The following is an 18095-nucleotide window of genomic DNA, read 5'->3' on the forward strand; positions in this document are numbered from 1 at the left end:
CAAAAGTGTCTCCAGACATTGTCAGATGTCGCTGGGGGGCAGAGTCACCCCTGGTTGAGCACCACTGGTCTAGGCCGAAACCTGCACAAGGGCGGGGTCACCTCCCGCTAAGCCCCTGGAGAGTTCTCAGGGTGTTGTTGGGAATCTTACCTTTCAGCGTCCTCTGTGACCTTGAACTACACTGATTGCCACAGTCACCAAGGCAATGAGTAGAGGCATTGATCCCAAGTGACATTCTGAAAAGTTTTTTGATCTCTATAGTTAGGAATTTCGAACCAGTCTATCTTTTAAATATCCACGTGGAAATAGAATGTTCTATGTATACATTTTCACACTCAGCAATAAACTAAAATCACTCCGTGAAGGATTTCATTGTCGTTTACTTTGTACTTCTAGTACCATCAAGAGGACCAGCTCTTCCGAACGGGTATCTCCTGGCGGTCGAAGGGAAAGCTATGGGGATTCCAAAGGAAACCGGAATCGCACGGGATCCACCAGCAGTTCTTCTAGTGGCAAAAAGAACAGTGAAAGGTAAGGGGCGTCTTACTTCTGGTTCCTGCGGTTCAGATATTGTGTGGCCTCTTTTCCCAGAGGTGAATCAGAAGACGCCCTAATACGCACACAAGCTGTGAGCCCTCCGTGCCACATATTCCTTCTCCTGACGTCATTGTGGGTGCTAATCAAACAGCTGCCGGTCACAGCTCACACCAGTTATCATGCAAGCAGAAAATGACAACTGGAACTCGTAGGGCTCCTATTCAGACAGAAGTCGTTTCTGAGAATTCGCTTAGTACCAGCTCCATGGAATTTGAGAACCTGTTCTGAATTTCCATACGGAGCACTTTATATTCCTAATACTCTCTGCTGCCATTTTAAAATTAATTTTAGTGGCTTGTTTGTGAACAGTATTTTCTACGACAGACTAGGTGAAAAGTTGTAATTTTATGATTTGTCAGAAACTATTTTTAATATTGAGCTAACACCAGAACTGGGAACCATGTTCTTTCTGGTTTCATGAAACATGTTTTGAGTTTTTTCTTTGAGGTTGGTGTATAATGGATTATGATAGCTCCCTGTTCAACTAATAGTAACATTTTATTAGTGAAAGCTAATTTGGGGCATTTTAAGAGCTTGTTTCGTGTTTAAGAATGTATTGTGTGTGTGAGATCAGTTTCTCTGTCTCTGTGTATATCTACTCGGTGTACTTTATTCTCTCTTTTTCAACATTGTGCTTTAATTCTATTCTCTCTATTGAGCAAGGCTTAGGAAGGAATTTCAGCTTCACAGGCTAACCACGTTTTGTTTTGTTTTTTTTCCAAATGTTCGTGTAAGGAGAAGGCTTAGTCATAAAGCAGTGGGCTCCAACCCACAGGCTGAAAAAATTCCAAGCTTGTTAAGTCCATTCTGATTCAGTCCTGTAAAGGAAGCTTAAACCCTTTTTCAGTTTTCTTCCTAAAAGATATGTTTTGTAGAAAGAGATACAGGGGCCTCTCATATCTCTAGCAGGTCAAGTCCACAGTCCATTAACAATCTCAAAACCACTAACATGGGGTTGTCTTCTAATTTAGACTATTAATAGGACTTCTTATCAGAAGATGATGCCAGTTGGGTGATAATACCTTGGAAATAAGGCCAAGTAGTTAACAACGGTAGCGGAGGGTAAGTGGGAGATGCAGGGTGGCCTTTAGGCTTCTCTGAATTCAGCGTAAGCTTGGAAGTTGCCCTGAGATGTCTAGATCTTGGCAATTCTTAAAAACTTGGCTCCTTTTCTGCACATCTGATTTGTATGGAGGATTTCCAAAAAGAATCTGCATTGTGCAAACTCCAGATCTGTTGTATCTTTTAGATCCTATGGCTTTGCTAAGTGCGCTGGGTAAATATTTCCGTGAAAGATATTTACAAAGGGTTTTTTTTGGTTTTGTTTTTGTGTTTTAATGCTGCCGTAGGAAATTTTGATTTGGAAGTGAGGGACTGGGAAAATTTACTAAGCATTTTATAAAAATAATTCAGGCAACCAAACAGGTCCATTTAACCCTAAATTCTTTGTCTCATTAGAGCCCAGGAATAGTGGTTGAGGCCCACGTAGCCCCGGTCCGGTTGAGCTGCACCTAGGGAGCTTCAGAGAGCAAGTCCCGCCTTCTCTTAGGTCATCGCTGGTACCCACAGACACCTTTGGCGGCCCACGGGAATGATGGCAGCAGGGACTCAGGCAGAAGGAAGAGGTAGCTGAGAAGCGGTAGAGGTGAAGATCAGGCTGGTGCTTCTGTGGCCGCCTGTCCATTTCCCTTCATCTTTCCTTTCCACTCCCATATGAAGAGCCGCACCCTTGGGCTACCTTGACGTTGTACCAAATCGGAACTGGAGTCTAATGGACCAATGCCCGGTCCCCAGTGGCTTAAAGCAGGCAAAGACGGGGATAGAGAGGTGGCCTCGATGCCACTCCCCTCTTAAACATGCTCCTCGGTGGTCTAAGACAGCGTGACCCCTTCTGCATCACGCACAAGTATTTGTCCATGGTGCCAGGGTGCTGTCTTACGTTGTCCATGGCGCCAGGGTGCTGTCTGTCTTGCATTTTAACACATTGTCCAGGTTTGGTTACGATAAACAGCAAGATGTAATGGAAAGGACACAGGCTCTGGAGTAAAAGGGAGATCTGGGTTTGTAAGTGAATTTGGCCAGTTAACTTCTCCGAGCCTCAGTTTTTCCCCTCTGTGAATTAGGGATTTTATACCTAATTCCCTTGAATCTCGTCAAAGAGCTCACCGGGTAGGAAAACACCTGTCGTAGCACTTGGCACTCAGTAACGGCAGCTGTTATGAATCGAGACCTGTGCAGAGTAGAAGAAAATAATTCATGAGGCTTTCCAAAATTCTGAACTTCATTTCCTCATTGGTAAGATGAAGGTGGTGGGTGACGTCTGAAATTCTTAGTCTATTTTTGGTCTAACACATATTAACTTACATTCACAGGACACAGTCCTATGAGTGCAACCTGGATTTTGGCAAAATGTAAAATTGGCTGGGGAGAAATAAAGTATTATATACGGTCGTCCCAGGTTGTCCGAGGGGGATTGGCTCCAGGATCCCACCCCCATACCAAGGACAGATGCTCAAGTCCTTTAGTCAGTGGGTTCTGCATCCACAGAGTCAACCAACCGTGGATCTTTCTGATTGTGGGTGTTTAATTCCGCGGACGCAGAACCTGCGGAGACAGAGGACCGACCATATATTCTCACGGTTGTAATGTCACATCAGAATGAGCTGGTGTGCGGGCCCCGAGACTCACAGGCAAGCCCATCAGAATGTGAGTGAGTGAGGTGTAACTCTGGGTCTGTCCTGATCTGCAGAAGCAAGTCGTTCACGCAGGGCAGTGCTTTAACTTGTATCAGTTACGGACTAGTTGCTATAAAGCTCACAATTACCACACACCGTATACAAAGCTGTCTTCAGTGCGCCTGGCACTTCTGTGAAAATTAGAACGAGGCTCCTTTCAACATTTATATTTCTCAATAATAATAATTACACTCCCTATAAACTGTACAGATCTCACTGTCGAACATAAAATAATAGTGTTTTTGATGTCCTAAACATTCGCGTTTTCCGAGATACGTGAATTTATTTAATAATAATTATGTGTTTTGTGTTCATAGAAACTGTTATTCCCGAGGGGTTCCCTTTTCTTGCTCCTGTATCTCATTTTCCTTGGAAATGGTCATGAGAGTCAACGGTTTTTCTTGTGACATTGTAGACTTTTATCTTCGAAGAGTTAACATTTTAAAATATTTTGCTTGTAACGAGCCACAGAATTTGAACAGCCCTTATTAATCTTTGTACTGACAAAACTTTCATAGGAACAAAAGCAATACATGGCAATGTAATATTCACTTTATATATTATCGATTGTAAGTGAATATTAACAGTTATACAGTGATTTGTGTCATAATGAAGTCCTTATCAAATTTAAATAGGGAATCGCCAATAACATTCTGATAAACAACCTGTACTATCTAATGTCGCCAGTAGGCTAATCCAAGAGAGGTTTTTTTAAAAACTTTTTTTTAAAAAACGTTTTATCTCAGACAGAAAAACAACTACTGTTTATAATGCATAGTTTATGTTAGATGTTGCTAGACTGATAAAATGTTTCAATTATCCAACTGGTTTCCCCTTTGTAATTCTGCCGGGGAATAAGATATATCAACTTTGTAAGCAAGGCACTTTGTTTCCATCAAAAAGTTGTTGCGATATGAGCTGATTTTGTTAGAACAAGAAATGTTTCAGCCATCTGCTGGAAACCTTGTTGTAACACCCAAATAAACTGCCCATCTTTGGAGTAAACAAATATGAAAAAAGCTTCAAAATTATCAAGATGTCTACCGCATAAAAGTGTTCCCTTAGATCCCCTTTTGTGTTGTGCAGCTGGCTGCTCTATCCAGGCTGTGAGGTTCAGAGCCCTGAGCGGAACTGTCAGCTCCATCCTTCTTTAAGCTCTAGCGTTCAGTGAGGCAGTCTTTTTTTTTTTTTAATTTATTTTATTTAAGTATAGTTGATTTACAATGTTGTGTTAGTTTCTGCTGTACAGCAAAGTGATTCAGTTAGATATATAACTGAATCATATATCTATATAATCATATATATATAATTATAATAATATAATATGTATATTATTTTCTATTATGGTTTATTACAGGGTATTGAATATAGTTCCAAGTGCTATACAGTAGGTCCTTGTTGGTTATCCTTTCTATATACAATAGTTTGTATCTGCTAATCCCAAACTCCCAGTCCATCCCTACCCGCCCCCCAATTGGGAACCACAAGTCTGTTCTCTATATCTGTGAGTCTGTTTCTGTTTCATGGATAAGTTCATTTATGTCATATTTTAGATCCCACATATAAGTGATGTCATATGGTATTTGTCTTTCTCTGTCCGACTTCACTCAGTATGATGATCTCTGGGTCCATCCATATTGCTGCAAATGGCATTATTTCATTCTTTTATATGCTGAGTAATATTCCATTATACACACACACACACACACACACACACACACACACACATCTTCTTTATCCATTCATCTGTCGATGGACATTTAGGTTGCTTCCACATCTTGGCTATTGTAAACAGTGCTGCTGTGAACATAGGGGGTGCATGTATCTTTTCGAATGATAGTTTTGTCCAGATATATGCCCAGGAGTGGGATTGCTGGATCATATGGCAGTTCTGTTTTTAGTTTTTTGAGGAACCTCCATACTGTTCTCCATAGTGGCTGCACCAATTTACATTCCCACCAGCAATGCAGGAGGGTTCCCTTTTCTGCACACCAATGAGGCAGTCTTTTGATTGACACCTCAAGGTCCTCAAGGCTCAGCATTGCTTCTCTTTTCCTTTAGCATCACTGATGGTGGAATCTAAATCTTAATCTTCAGCCTGGGTTCAAGGTCCTTCATCTACTGGCTTCTCACCCTGTCTTGTACCCTGATACCCACGGCTTCCAACACTGGCTGTCACTTTCCCCAGCAGGATTTATTTTCCTTTTTGAAGTAATCTATTTATTACACAAGTAAACATTTGTTTTAGGATATCCAAATGTGCAAAACGGAGGAAAGGAAAATCCCCTATAATCTCAGCACTCAGAGAACTCACAGCTACCATTTTATTGTGTTTCCATCCAGACTTTATTTCTAGGGTGTTGCACGTGTGTAGTGTTTAATTTTTACATAACGGATATTCTTCCGCATACATTTTGTAACCCTCTTTGTCATTTGCTGTATGAGCATGTCTTTGTGTCAGGAAATACACTCTTACAACGTTATTTCAGATGTGGATCATTATTTATCTAGGCGAATGCACTTTTGTTGGCCGTTTGGATACCGACAAGGCTTTTCTAGTCCAGTCAGACCAGCCCAACATCTAGAACAATGCCCGGCATACAGTGGGTACCCAATAAATCTTTGCTGAATGAATCTCTTTACCCCAATCAATATAACAGAAAGAGTGTAGACGGGTGGGGCATTATAGCCATAACCAGATGTTAATCCCACCCTGCCTCTTTTGTTATGTGACTGTGAACTAGTTACTTAACCTCTTTGGGGTTTCCCTCAGCACCAGGAAAACCTAATACCTACCTCTCAGGGCCGTTGTGCGGATTAAACAAGGTGGTGTGCGTGGCGCCTGGGGCTTTGCCGACCCTGGTGCTCCACGGACGGTATGACTACTGTTGTTTGCCTTCTCCGTCCCAGAGTTGGAGCTGATGCTTGCACACCTTTGCTCACCCCACTCCCCAATCTTGAGTGCCTCTCCTTTGGGGGACATTCCAGAATTCTCCAACTCCCATTTCTGATCTCAGCCCAACCTGAAAAGGGAGGAATCAGAAATTCTGAACACTTCTCTCGCCTTACTCATACCCTTTCCCAGCACTGCTTGACTCACTGAGCGCCTACCACGCGCAGGACAGAGCAAAGACGAAGACTCTCTCAACAAATACGAATGACAGCCACAACTGAAGAGGGCCAATGTCCTTCCTTTCCAAAGGTCACAACACAGCCCAGTGAGGGAAAAGACAGTTAACTCAATCGGCAAGTAAAAGGTTTGAAGAGAGACAGTTCACTGAGAAAGAAATACGCGTAGCCAATTAACTAAGGAAACGATATTCCAACTCAGTCTTCATTAAAGAAACCCAAATGAAAGTGAGAAGGTAGCATATGTAGAAAGATCTTTCTCTTGCAGTATTAGAAAATCAAACAGACACCAAAACCAAACAGATGCATAGCTTGATGAATTACGCTTTTTAACACTTAGTAAGTGGAGGTTTGTCCCTTGTCCTAAGTGGCATACGTCTGTGTCTGGAAACTTGGCAGGAGGAGGAGAACTCCAGCTAATCCTTCAAGACCCAGCTCAGGATGCCCCTTTCTCTGGGAAGCCTGCCTTAGCGCCCAGGTCTGAGTTAGCTGCCTTCCAGATTGCTTTGTTCCTGCCCGGTAACTTTATCTGTAACTGTAACTCCCTCCCCACCCTCCAGGGGCTCCCCACACATTCCGCCCCCCGCCCCCTTAAGCTTTGGGAGGGCAGAGCTGTGCAACTTTTCTTCTTTATATTCCTAAAACTTTGCACAGTTCTGGCACACAGTAAGTGCTCAATAAACATTCGCTGAATGAATGAAAGGATGTTACCTGTATACTGTACTTAGATTTTAAAACCATAGTCATTTAAGAACTGTGCAAACAGCACCACCTATTGGTAGATGATTTTAACACTGCATTTTGGATTCCAAAACATTGGAAATTAGGTGATTTAAATGAATCATCTTTTTTTTTTTTTTTTTTTTTTCAAATGAAACGATTGTTTCACTCTTTAAGCCAAGGGGTCATTTAGTTTTTAACAAATGTTAAAATAATAAGTGCTGGTATGGTATTCTTTGTTTTGTTTCAGTTTTGAGGCTGTTAGGTGAAGAGCTCAAAAGTACATACATATATTGATAGGTTCTTGTCAGTGAAATTAGGAGGAAGAGGGAAGTAATATTAATTAGTAACCGTGTGTTAGATACTTTGTTACATGTTATATACGATCCTGCCGGTACCCCATGCCTCACAGTGGTTTTAGTCCCATTTTTGTAGATGAAAGAATCTAAAGTTTATGGAGGCAAAATGATTTGCCCAAATAAAACACGAATCCAACTGCCTTCAAAATCTGTGCTCCTGGGACTTCCCTGGTGGTCCAGTGGGTAAGCCTCCGCGCTTCCAATGCAGGGGGCCTGGGTTCGATCCCTGGTCAGGGAACTAGATCTCACACGCTGCAACTAAGAGTTCACATGCCACAACTAAGGAGCCCGCCTGCTGCAACTAAGGAGCCCACATGCTGCAATTAAGGAGCCCGCGAGCCTCAACTAATACCCAGTGCAACAAAAAAAAACCTGTGCTCCTTCTGCCACGTTAAACTGGAAGTATTGGTTGGAAATGTCTATGGAGCAGTAGCTTTTGTCCCCAGTAGCAACTTCTAAATATTTTAAATAGATGGCTCCTGAATGACCCTACTTGTAGTTAACAGCTGCTAACTTAAGGGCAATTTATAAAAAGAATCATGGGCTTCCCCGGTGGCGCAGTGGTTGAGAGTCCGCCTGCCGATGCAGGGGATGCGGGTTCGTGCCCCGGTCCGGGAAGATCCCACGTGCCGCGGAGCGGCTGGGCCCGTGAGCCATGGCCGCTGAGCCTGCGCGTCCAGAGCCTGTGCTCCGCAACGGGAGAGGCCACAACAGTGAGAGGCCCGCGTACCACACACACACACAAATATATATATATATATATATACACATATATATAAGAAGTCCTTTTACAGGGGGACAGTTGGTAATGCAACTTCATAGAAAAGCAAATGCATATAATTAGGGGTACTTACTGTTAAAAGGAGGAGGCACTATATCCTTAAAGAAAAAACACCTGCTAATCAATCATTATTTACATAGCAGAGCATCTTGACTCCCAGCAGGGATCACATTTCATCAAGTGAAGTCATGGTATGTATGCCGAGAGGTACCGTTTTTGTAGATGAATAAGTTGCAGGGAAAAAACATGTTTGACTTTGGAACCGTCTCCTCCTCGATCAGGCCTTATTGATCATTTTGTAAAGCAAGTATCTCTGCTCGGAAGCATTTGGCCACTATCAGCCTGCCCTAATTCCCGTCTCCAGAGCTCCCTGTTACATGCGTTGTCGGAGACCGGCTTTCAGGACCTTGGGGTAAATTAGTAACAGATAGGAACGTGCTAAGCGCGGATCCCACCGCAGAGAAGCAGTGCAGGGCATACTCGCTGCGTCTGAGTCTGAACGAGCTCTTGGCTGCACTCTCACCCTTACAAACACCCAGCCCACAGTGAGTCATCTGAATGATATCAGACGAAGGGGAAACAGCCACTTTTGACAGTCCCGGCAACCAAAGTCCACGGTGAACGTTTTCGGGGATAACATGTGACTTAGGTGATTATAGCTGCTTCGTGGTGTGAGCTCACAGCTCCGGGTGGGAGTTTTTCTTTGGGCCAACTGTCTGGTTTCCTCCTACTGCCTGTAGATCCAGCTACTGGTCTGGTGAAGGCTCCAGGCTTCCTCGCGTCCTCCATGACCCCCAGGTACTGCTTCTAGTTAGAAGAGTCCTTAGGAGAGTCTCCCGAACCTTCCAGCTTTAGGGAGCGTACAGCCAAGCTCTTTCAGCAAATCTCCTTCCTGCCAAAAACAGAGCAGTAAAAAAACCCGCACCGGACTGCACCACGGTTCATTTTGGAGATATTGGGCCCAGCAGCCTGAGGCGGGAATAGCCAAGAGACGAGGGTTTGCTTGCCAGAGGGAAACCCCTTCTCTCCTCTGGGCTTACTTCAGGCCTGGGCTTCAGGGTGGGGAACGTCTGCACTGACTCCGGACTCGGATGGGGATGGATGGAGCCTCATTCTGGTCCCAGAGTTTATTCACTCCCCCCCCCGCCCCCGGGAACCACACCCTGGCGGCAGAGGCAGTGCGAAGTCACCCACTTCGGCTTTCCATCTAGCTCACGTTAGGGAATGGGTGCCCAGGGACAAAGGACACCACACCTTGAGAGGCAGTCATCTCCCGTTCCAAGTGAGTTCACAGCCCGAGCGTGTCTCCGGCGTGCTGGGTCTGAAGGGCCCGCTCTCAGCTCTGTTGATGGTGAGTTCGAGATCGGACAGGTGATCGGCGCGCGGCTCCCGCTAACTGATTTTGACCTGGGGCCACAGCATCTTTAACTTTGGATCATCGTCATCACATGTTCTGTGGGTTTTGCCCTTCTATCAATAGCTGGAAAGATTTATTGTCCTTTTATAGGTTTGTATTTATAAGACGTGCATGTGTGAGTGGAATAGTACCTTTCCCCAGGCTTCTTGCCTTTCAGGAGGGTGGTATGTGGGCAGGAATCGTGGGTTCTAAAGTAAATAGAGTATATTTTTCTATAAAAATTGAACTTTCTAAAATAACGAAGCCTAGCGATAGTATGTTTTCTAAATACAATACCTGTATACCCAAAAGGTAATGCATCGTTTAGAGCAAGGTGTAAAGAAGTCTGAGAACTTCAGTGCCTGGTACCTCTCAGTGACCTTTAGCTGTTAACGCGTAGGCTGCCTTTTTCTGATCTTTTCTATCTCTAGGGAGGGTTCCAGATTGCTTATGTCTGTTTCATGGACTTGGCATCTTTCTGCTTTTGTGACCAAAGTCCTGATGGAAAAGTAACATTCCTGTCTTCCCATCGCCTGCCCGGCTTACCTAACCAGTAGGTTTGCTTTGTAGTCTTCTGTTTTAGCTTTTCCTCTTGTGGCCTTGCCCTGCCTGTGAATCTAATAAGATATAAAAGTTGCAGTTAAGACTTACGCTTCTGCTTAGAAAATCACAAGGGTGTCACTCCCCCCAACGACGAGAACAAGCCAGGTGAGCCCACCGTGGAGCCAAGGTCACCGAGTGATATGACAAACTCCGACCCCCAAAGTGACAAGCCCGTCTTAGGAGGGACTCTGCCCTGGCTGCCGTGATCTTTGGCGGAGCTGCAGCAAGAGGAGGAATGGTTGTAAGAAGAGAGGAGCTGAAAGCTTGTAGAACCCTGAGGGGCCGAGTGGTGTAGAACCCTCGGGAGCCCCGGGCACAAGGGGAACCTTGACGCACACGCACCCCTTTTCCACAGACCTTCGACGAGCTTGTGACAAAGCCTGGGAGCAGGACAGGAGTCCTGAAGCCACGCTTTCTGAGCCCAGGCATGGCACCTGCCGAGGGCCCAGCAGGAGGACCGGGAGGGACGCTCCACGCTGGGCCGTGTGTGGGTACCACCCCGAAGGGGGGACGAAGATGCTGAGAGGGGGCCCTGGAGGGGTTGCATGCAGTGAAGGCGCAGTAGAGGCTGAGGACCGACCAGGAGGACAGCGAGAAGCGCCAGGCACCGGGAAGTACCGGCTACCTCGGGGGAGGTGGGGGGCAGCGAGGCCATTGGGACAGCCCCCGGCCCACCCGGCCAGACGCACACCCACGGGGCCAGCTGGGATCAGAGGCAGGGAGGGCTCCAGACCTTACCAGCTTCCAGGCAGCGGCTGAAGACTGCTACAGGCCCCGGGACACGGTCGCGAACAAAGATCTCTGCCCTCCTGCGCTTCGCTCCTGATGGGGAGAGACGGATTCATAAAGATAAAGCCAGGCGGGGCATGGCGAGCGGACCGAGGAGGCCGCAGAGTGGAGCATCGAAGAAGGCCTCTCGGGGCAGCTCTGAGCACGTGCCCGGCCATGTGCTGTCCACGGGGTGGGAAGCTGGGGTCCGCACCGGGCTTGGGAGCCGCTGGCCCAGTCTCGGGACAGCAGGGACAGAGTGTCTGGAAGTCTGTGACTGAGGGGAGAGACAGGAAGATGAGATCGGAAAAATATCGGGGTCCACGGAGGTTGTTTTGGGCCTTCAAGGCTGATGGAAGTTAGGCTTTTGTGTTAAAGGTGTGCGGGGCCTGCAGAGTACTATTTTCAGTGACCAGTGGTTCGCATTCAGAAATCTCAGCCCATAGCAGATCCACCTACTTGAAGCACAGTAAACCACTTTTAAAGCATCAGTAAAGAGCTTCCCGCCGTGTACTCATAAAATTATCTGAAAGTCAAGGCCATTAATAAATAATATCATATATTACATCATGGGATTAGGGGTAGTTTTTACTGGTGGTGTTTCTCAATGTATTTCAAGTTTCAAATGAAGGAGAAAAGTCACATTAGGACTGTATCTGTTCCAGTATGTGTTTTTCGGCATGTACGCACAAAAAATGTAGGTGCCTCTGCAGGCTCATAGCCCTCCCAGCCCTCCTTGGGACGGGTTTCATTTATTTACTGTGTCCTGTTCCGCATCTTAAAGCGGGAGGTACTCTGGTGGGGTAGGGGTACCCTGGAAGACGGCATGGACCTCGGCGTCTCACAGGCTTGGCTTCACGCACTGGCTCTGTGTTTGAACAGGACGCACTTCCGGCCGTGCCTGGGAGTCCCTTCCCTTGTCTGGCACGAGCGCGGCTGTCAGGCTGTCACGGGGAGGGCTTTGCTCTCCTACACTTGGGGGGACTCCCCATGCAGGCTCGTCCTGTGGGAAGATTGCCCCTAGGGATGACCTCAGTCCCTGGTGGTGTGACCTTGAACACGGTGGGGTTCTGGTTTCCCAGGTGCAGTCATGGGGGGTGTTGGCCTGGCCAAGGCCCACAGTGGGGACCCCCACATGTCCCAGGATGTGACCACACCCTGACTTTCCTTATTCTTCTCTCCTTTCTCCCACCCCCTCATCTCCCCCCCGCCCCGCCCACCCCTTACCCATCCCTGCTGGGAGCTGGGCGCTAAAAGTTCTCTCCCCAAAGCCCCTGTGACGGGAGTTTGCTAGTTTTAAGTAAGTTCTTCAAATAATCTGCCAGAAGAGCGTGGGGAAGGAAAGCAAACCTTTCTACACATTTAGGCAGGGCTGTTCCCGTCGTGATGAACCACGTTTTCCATCTCCAAACCTTTATTTGCTCTCATAAAAAGCACAGCTTTGGTGATAAAGTCAGGATTGTCGTCTCTGGCACCTGGTTTTGGACATTTTTCTTTACGTTCTTCCCCTTTGCAGTTACATGGTTTTGTTTTTCTTCTTAACAGCATCCGCGTGACAAACTGCGGCAGCTAGTGGGTGTGGGGTCTTCTGTGAACGAGACTCACCACCACCCCCAGCCTCCCTTTACAAACTGGTTTGGTTTTATCTCCACAGCAAACCCAAGGAGCCGGTCTTCAGCGCAGGTAAGGCTGATTGAATGTTGGTGCGGGCGCCCCTCACTCACCTCAGAGCCTGAGGGGCGATAAGAAGTAGTTACTCAGGGGCAGCTGGGACGGGCAGAACATGGGGGTCCATGTGGCAGGACTGGGGGCCGAGCGCTCACTGTCAGCCCGTACCTGGGGGTCTGATGGCTCACGTCATACGGAGACCACCCAGAAAATGGTCATAAAGACTAAACCCTTTACTCACCCCCTTTAAACCGATTCAAGATACATCAGAAAGGAGGAAGAGTGAGATGCCATTAGACTGAAACAAGAGTTCTAGGTTAAAAGACTCCTGTTGCCTTTGTTATCCCTTCCTTACTAATGGGGTTCCCCCGCCATCATCAACCTTTGCATTTCTCTGAAGGGGAAAGTTTCTGATGCATCCGGTTATAACTTTGTCTAAAAGCAACTCTTTTTTTCTTTTTCTGCCTTTGGTTTCCTAAACTGCAAACTAATAGTTCATATATATCCTTCTATATGTCTTTTCTAACACATTTTATAATAAGGGAGCTGCTATTTTGAGCATAGTAACCTTATTTGAAAGTGTATCTAAAAACGCAAAATCATTGACAAGTGTGCAACGGGTTAAATAAATTCATTTAATTTTCCAAGTTTTTTTTTTTCCCCTTAAGTGCACAATTGAAACATGAAAGTCGGACTTTCCTATTTATCCGCATGTGCTTCAGTATTCATTTCGTTTTCAAGAAGCATGAAATTACTCACTGAAAATGTAATCGCCCTAAGCCTGCAGAGCTAGGTCTGGAGTGCACTTGTCAGAATCCCCGAAACGTGTCCAGGTTTTTCTAGCAGGGGGCCGGGAGCCTCTCGGCCTGAGGGCTCGGGAGCGCTCCCCCCCGCCGGCAGGCCAGTCACTCTTGCAGTGCCCCATCGTCTCTTTACCCAGCACTTCTGTCTCTGTCTCCGAAATCACAAGGGAAACGCCGGGTGACACACTGCAAAGGTAGGCGGCATTTCTGAAACCTCATAGCTCTCTGAGCAAAGCTGTGACCCAGGCTGCAGAAACTCTTTTCATACAGGCCAACAGATAGTCTCCTTGTATGAAAATGTTTTTGTGATGCAAACCACTTGGATTCGTTGGAAGTTAAAAGCATTCCTGAGCATTTACTGGGGTGGGTTTTAATGAGTAGCTATAAATTGGATCTTGATTGATTATTGGCTGATTATAGGAACTCTTTTTAAAATCTGTATGAACCTTAAGAGAGCTATAGGGCAACCCCCGGATGCCCCACTGTTTGAAACCTGCACTGCTGCTGGCCGCTCCCTCTGGCACCTTTGGGTTTGGTGGGTGTGTGCTGTTATCCTAATATGCCTGAAAAAAAAACCCAAAAAACAAAAAAAAAAAACATTGCTTTCCCTTGCTGCGTTTTTTATTTTAGATGTAGAATGTCTGACTTACCAGTACAAAGCGGTGCCAAGGCTAACTCCAGCGCTTTTTTGCCCAGTCCCGTGACGTAGAACTGCCCAGTGAGCAAACTTCCACCATAAGGACTTTACCAGCACATAACAACGACATACTCAAGTAGATGTTTCACTTACGTTGATCATATACACCCATACTAGGCTTCTTGTGTGCGCTGTGGGATGGCATTATATTCCCTTTATTCTGAATCTGCATTCCGTGATTCCCCTTCCAAAGAGAATTAACCGAATCGCTTGTCATTTAAGCTGTCGCACCCGCCCCTCTTTGTCCCCCTTCTGTCGGTCTGCTGGGTGCCTTTAGGGTCTTCACTTGAGGTTATAGCCACACTGTCTGATGAGCTGAGACTTGGGTGAGGGATTAAGGAAGGGAAGAGGTCAGCTGAGGCAAGCATGGGTAGAGGCACGGAGCAGGAGTGGTGTGTAGGTGGCAGAGAGAGAGAGAGAAGGATCCCTGGGCCGGGGGGTAGCTGTGGCCAGTGAGGTCACGTACGGGAAGAGCGGGGCAGGGCAGTCAGAGCTTTGGGTCCGGCAGGTAAGAGAGTGGGAGAAAGATTCTGAATCCATTGTGGGCCTTGACAGGTTTGGCAGCAGTATCTAAGATGACCTGGGGTGGGGTGGGGGGGCTGATAAGAAAGCCTGCAGTGCTGTGGGCCTCAGATGGGCTAGTCCCCGCGGAGCTGGGGAGGAGGATCACAGAACACAGCAACTGGCACGCTGTACGCAGGAGTGAAGAGTGGTGTATCACGTGTATGCATTTATGACCTGAATTGCACGCACGCCATAACATAAAAGTGGGATGGCCTCTCAACTTCTAGGCGATGTTGCATGTGGCATTGTTTGCAAATCCTTAGGAGTGAGACTTACAAAACTAATTTGTAAATGTGGTACTTACGACACTATAATTACTTTATGACTTCCTCAGCAATTTCCTCTCTGCTGAGGATTTTTCTGTTGAGTGATGTACAGATACCCGTGGTCCCAACTGCCCAATTTAAATGCCATTAAGACCCAGTCCTTTGATCTGCAGTGAAGCATCAGAATGCAGTGAGTTCTGAATCAGAACAGAATTCATCAAGAGCTCACAAGACATTTTCTTTGGTCCTATTATATCCTGAAAACTGTAGCCAGAAAACCCGAAGTCGTTTCTTTTTAAAAGTCCGGGAGTTGCCCCTTGTCAATATATTATTGGGTTTTACTTTCATCCCTATAATTTATCAAAACATCATAAGTTATTTTGTTATTCAAAATGTTTGTTTAAGAAAGGTTTATTTCCCAGTTTCTGTCTCTCATGGGTCTTCTGTTCTTTGGTTTTCTATTTCTAGCTTTTCTGTGAGCATTTTCCTTTTGCATGCATCCTAGCATGTACTTCTGCTGATTTTGTGTTCTTTACACTTGAAAGAATTGTCCAGTGTAAAAGATACATAAAGACACATTTTGACATTGCGCTATAACACACCAATTTAAATATTGAAAGATATTTTATGAATTTTGATACTGAAATTGTGTATACATTGAACTCAATAAAGAATTTAAGTGGATTTCTTGTGTTAGTTGTAATTTTTTGGGGGGGTGGCATTTTTCCCCCTCCTGATGACGAAACATAAGCACTAAAATCTCTCATGGAAAACAAGTGTTGGAATCCAGTTCTTTCCTGCCTTTTACAATTTCTTACATTACTTAAGTAAGCAGAAATGTCAAAGGCAAACAAGATGAAAAATTTTGTTTCAAACCGTTTGTGTTTTAGGTAGTTTTCCCTAGGACTTTAACCAGAAATGACATAAAGGGCAAAGTTTCCGCTTTCCCGTTGAAAGGCTAGAGAAAATATAACCTTTTTTTCAGGTATGCTGGGCGCTGAGGTATCTTACTGACCTCTTTGTTCTTTTCATAGAAGAAGGGTATGTAAAAATGTTTCTTCGTGGACGCCCTGTTACCATGCACATGCCCAAAGATCAAGTGGATTCTTACAGTTTGGAAGCAAAAGTAGAACTACCAACGAAGAGACTTAAGCTGGAATGGGTGTATCCTTTGTTCATTGATTAATAAGTCTTACACGAAGTAATCAGTTGATGAATGCTTTTATCGAAAGTCAGCTGTAGAAAATCGTGTAACTAAACCGTGCTGGCAAAAAGTTTTTAAACCCAGAGAAAGAAAGAGGGATACCCTGGAAGGAAGGACTAGCATTTCCCCCTCAGCCAAGTAGACACTTGGCCAACCTTGGGAGCCTAACTTCAAGTTAACACCGACTAATTAAAGAAGGAACATGAGGACGAACCCAGTACTAAATGAAGGAAATACAGTGTATGGCTTGTATGAAATGGACATGTAGCACAGATATGATACCCTTTACAAAAAAGAAAACGAAAAAGCTCCCACAAACTCTAAGCCACAAAAATCTGAGAGTCAGCTGTATGACTAGCATTCTTGAAACAAAGCCGCTGGAGCCTTCATAGTATGAGATTTGGGAACGTGAATGAGCTTCCGAGAAGAAAAAAATGAAAGACAAGAAAAGAGAGCGTGTGAAAGAGTTGGGTTTTTGTTTCATTTTTTTACTTTTAAAAAACGTATTTTTTATTTTGTCTTGACGTACACGAAGCTATGGGTACCGGGGTCGAGACTGTCGTAACAACCTGTACTTGCTTCCAACGGGCGAGACTGTGTATTTCATCGCATCCGTGGTCGTGCTGTACAATGTGGAGGAGCAGCTTCAGAGGCATTACACGGGCCATAACGATGACGTGAAGTGGTGAGTCCTCCAAACTGGGATTCCTCCGACACCGGTGGGAAGAGCATTGGCAGGAAGTGTTCAGTGATAGGATATAACTGAAGAGAAAGAAAGGGATCTGAGAAGATAGGATCTTTGGGGAAAACTCTGCTTTGTGTTCTGGGTAGCCTGCTCTCTAAGACACCTTTTTACTTTTCGATCCTTATGACACGTCATCCTAACCAACCATGTTACCTAAACAAATAGCTCTAACAGACCCCGATCTGGAGGCCTCCTCGTGCTAACGGCTTCTAATTTGGGTCTTTATTTTTTAATGAAAATGTTTTGCCTCATGTGTATGTCTGGGTCTGCTGTTCCTAGAATTCATTTATACCTTTGGTAGCGATTTTATGTATCTGGGAAAGATGATGGATGAATAGATGGATTTATGTATTTCTATTTATCCTGACTCCCTGGTCAGTTATTAAAATGCTGTTGGAAAAAGATGATGCTTTTGCTATTTGATATACTCAAATGACTTCTTAGTAAAGATTGTATACGAATGAAGTGGTTCTGAGATTGAAATGGTATTTCCCAAGCAGAAGGTGCCGCTTCTTCGAATTTGAAAATTCTCTATAGATAAAGGAATTAAGATGCAATGAAATGAGATGCTTAGAGAATTTATCATGAGTCTGTAAGAAGTCAGGCACTGTGTATATCTCACTTTTAAATTTTTGACCAGATTATATTTGATCAAGGGAAGAGTGAAGCTTACCTTTAAAGAGTAGATGTTTTTTAAATGTCTCTTTTTAGCCTCGCCGTTCATCCGGATAGGATCACGATAGCCACAGGACAAGTTGCAGGCACATCTAAGGATGGAAAAGTGAGTTATATTTTAATATTTTTGTAATGAACTGGCAACACAAAATAATTTTCTGAAAATTTTGCTGACGAATAAGCCTGCTTAGATATAAAATGTCTGAGTACTTCTGAATCCCTCATTTGAATTTTTTATTGCAAATTAAAGTTCTTACACTGACTTTAAAAACCCCTTGAGCTTACCTTAGTTTCAGCTAATTTTTTTTTTTTTTTTTTTTTTTTTTTTTTTTTTTCCCGGTACGCGGGCCTCTCACTGCTGTGGCCTCTCCCCTTGCGGGGCCCA

The 18095-nt window shown here is 45.0% G+C and overlaps 1 protein-coding gene across 6 annotated transcripts in view; it reads left to right on the forward strand.

Annotated features, from left to right (window-relative positions):
* The window catches only part of EML1 (EMAP like 1), a 209129-nt gene that overhangs the window by 152018 nt on the left and 39016 nt on the right, over positions 1–18095 (forward strand). For 3 of the 6 annotated variants that reach the window (XM_055088710.1, XM_055088708.1, XM_055088712.1), the window contains exons 5-10: positions 397–531; positions 12743–12771; positions 13697–13753; positions 16121–16250; positions 16826–16975; positions 17747–17816. In XM_055088710.1, coding sequence (XP_054944685.1) covers positions 397–531; positions 12743–12771; positions 13697–13753; positions 16121–16250; positions 16826–16975; positions 17747–17816 — 571 coding nt within the window. The remainder of the gene's footprint in view (positions 1–396; positions 532–12742; positions 12772–13696; positions 13754–16120; positions 16251–16825; positions 16976–17746; positions 17817–18095) is intronic. The other 3 variants (XM_055088709.1, XM_024131049.2, XM_055088711.1) reach the window with 1 other exon arrangement.

This window comes from Physeter macrocephalus, chromosome 11, assembly GCF_002837175.3.
Source record: "Physeter macrocephalus isolate SW-GA chromosome 11, ASM283717v5, whole genome shotgun sequence".
NCBI classification, from domain to species: Eukaryota; Metazoa; Chordata; class Mammalia; order Artiodactyla; family Physeteridae; genus Physeter; species Physeter macrocephalus.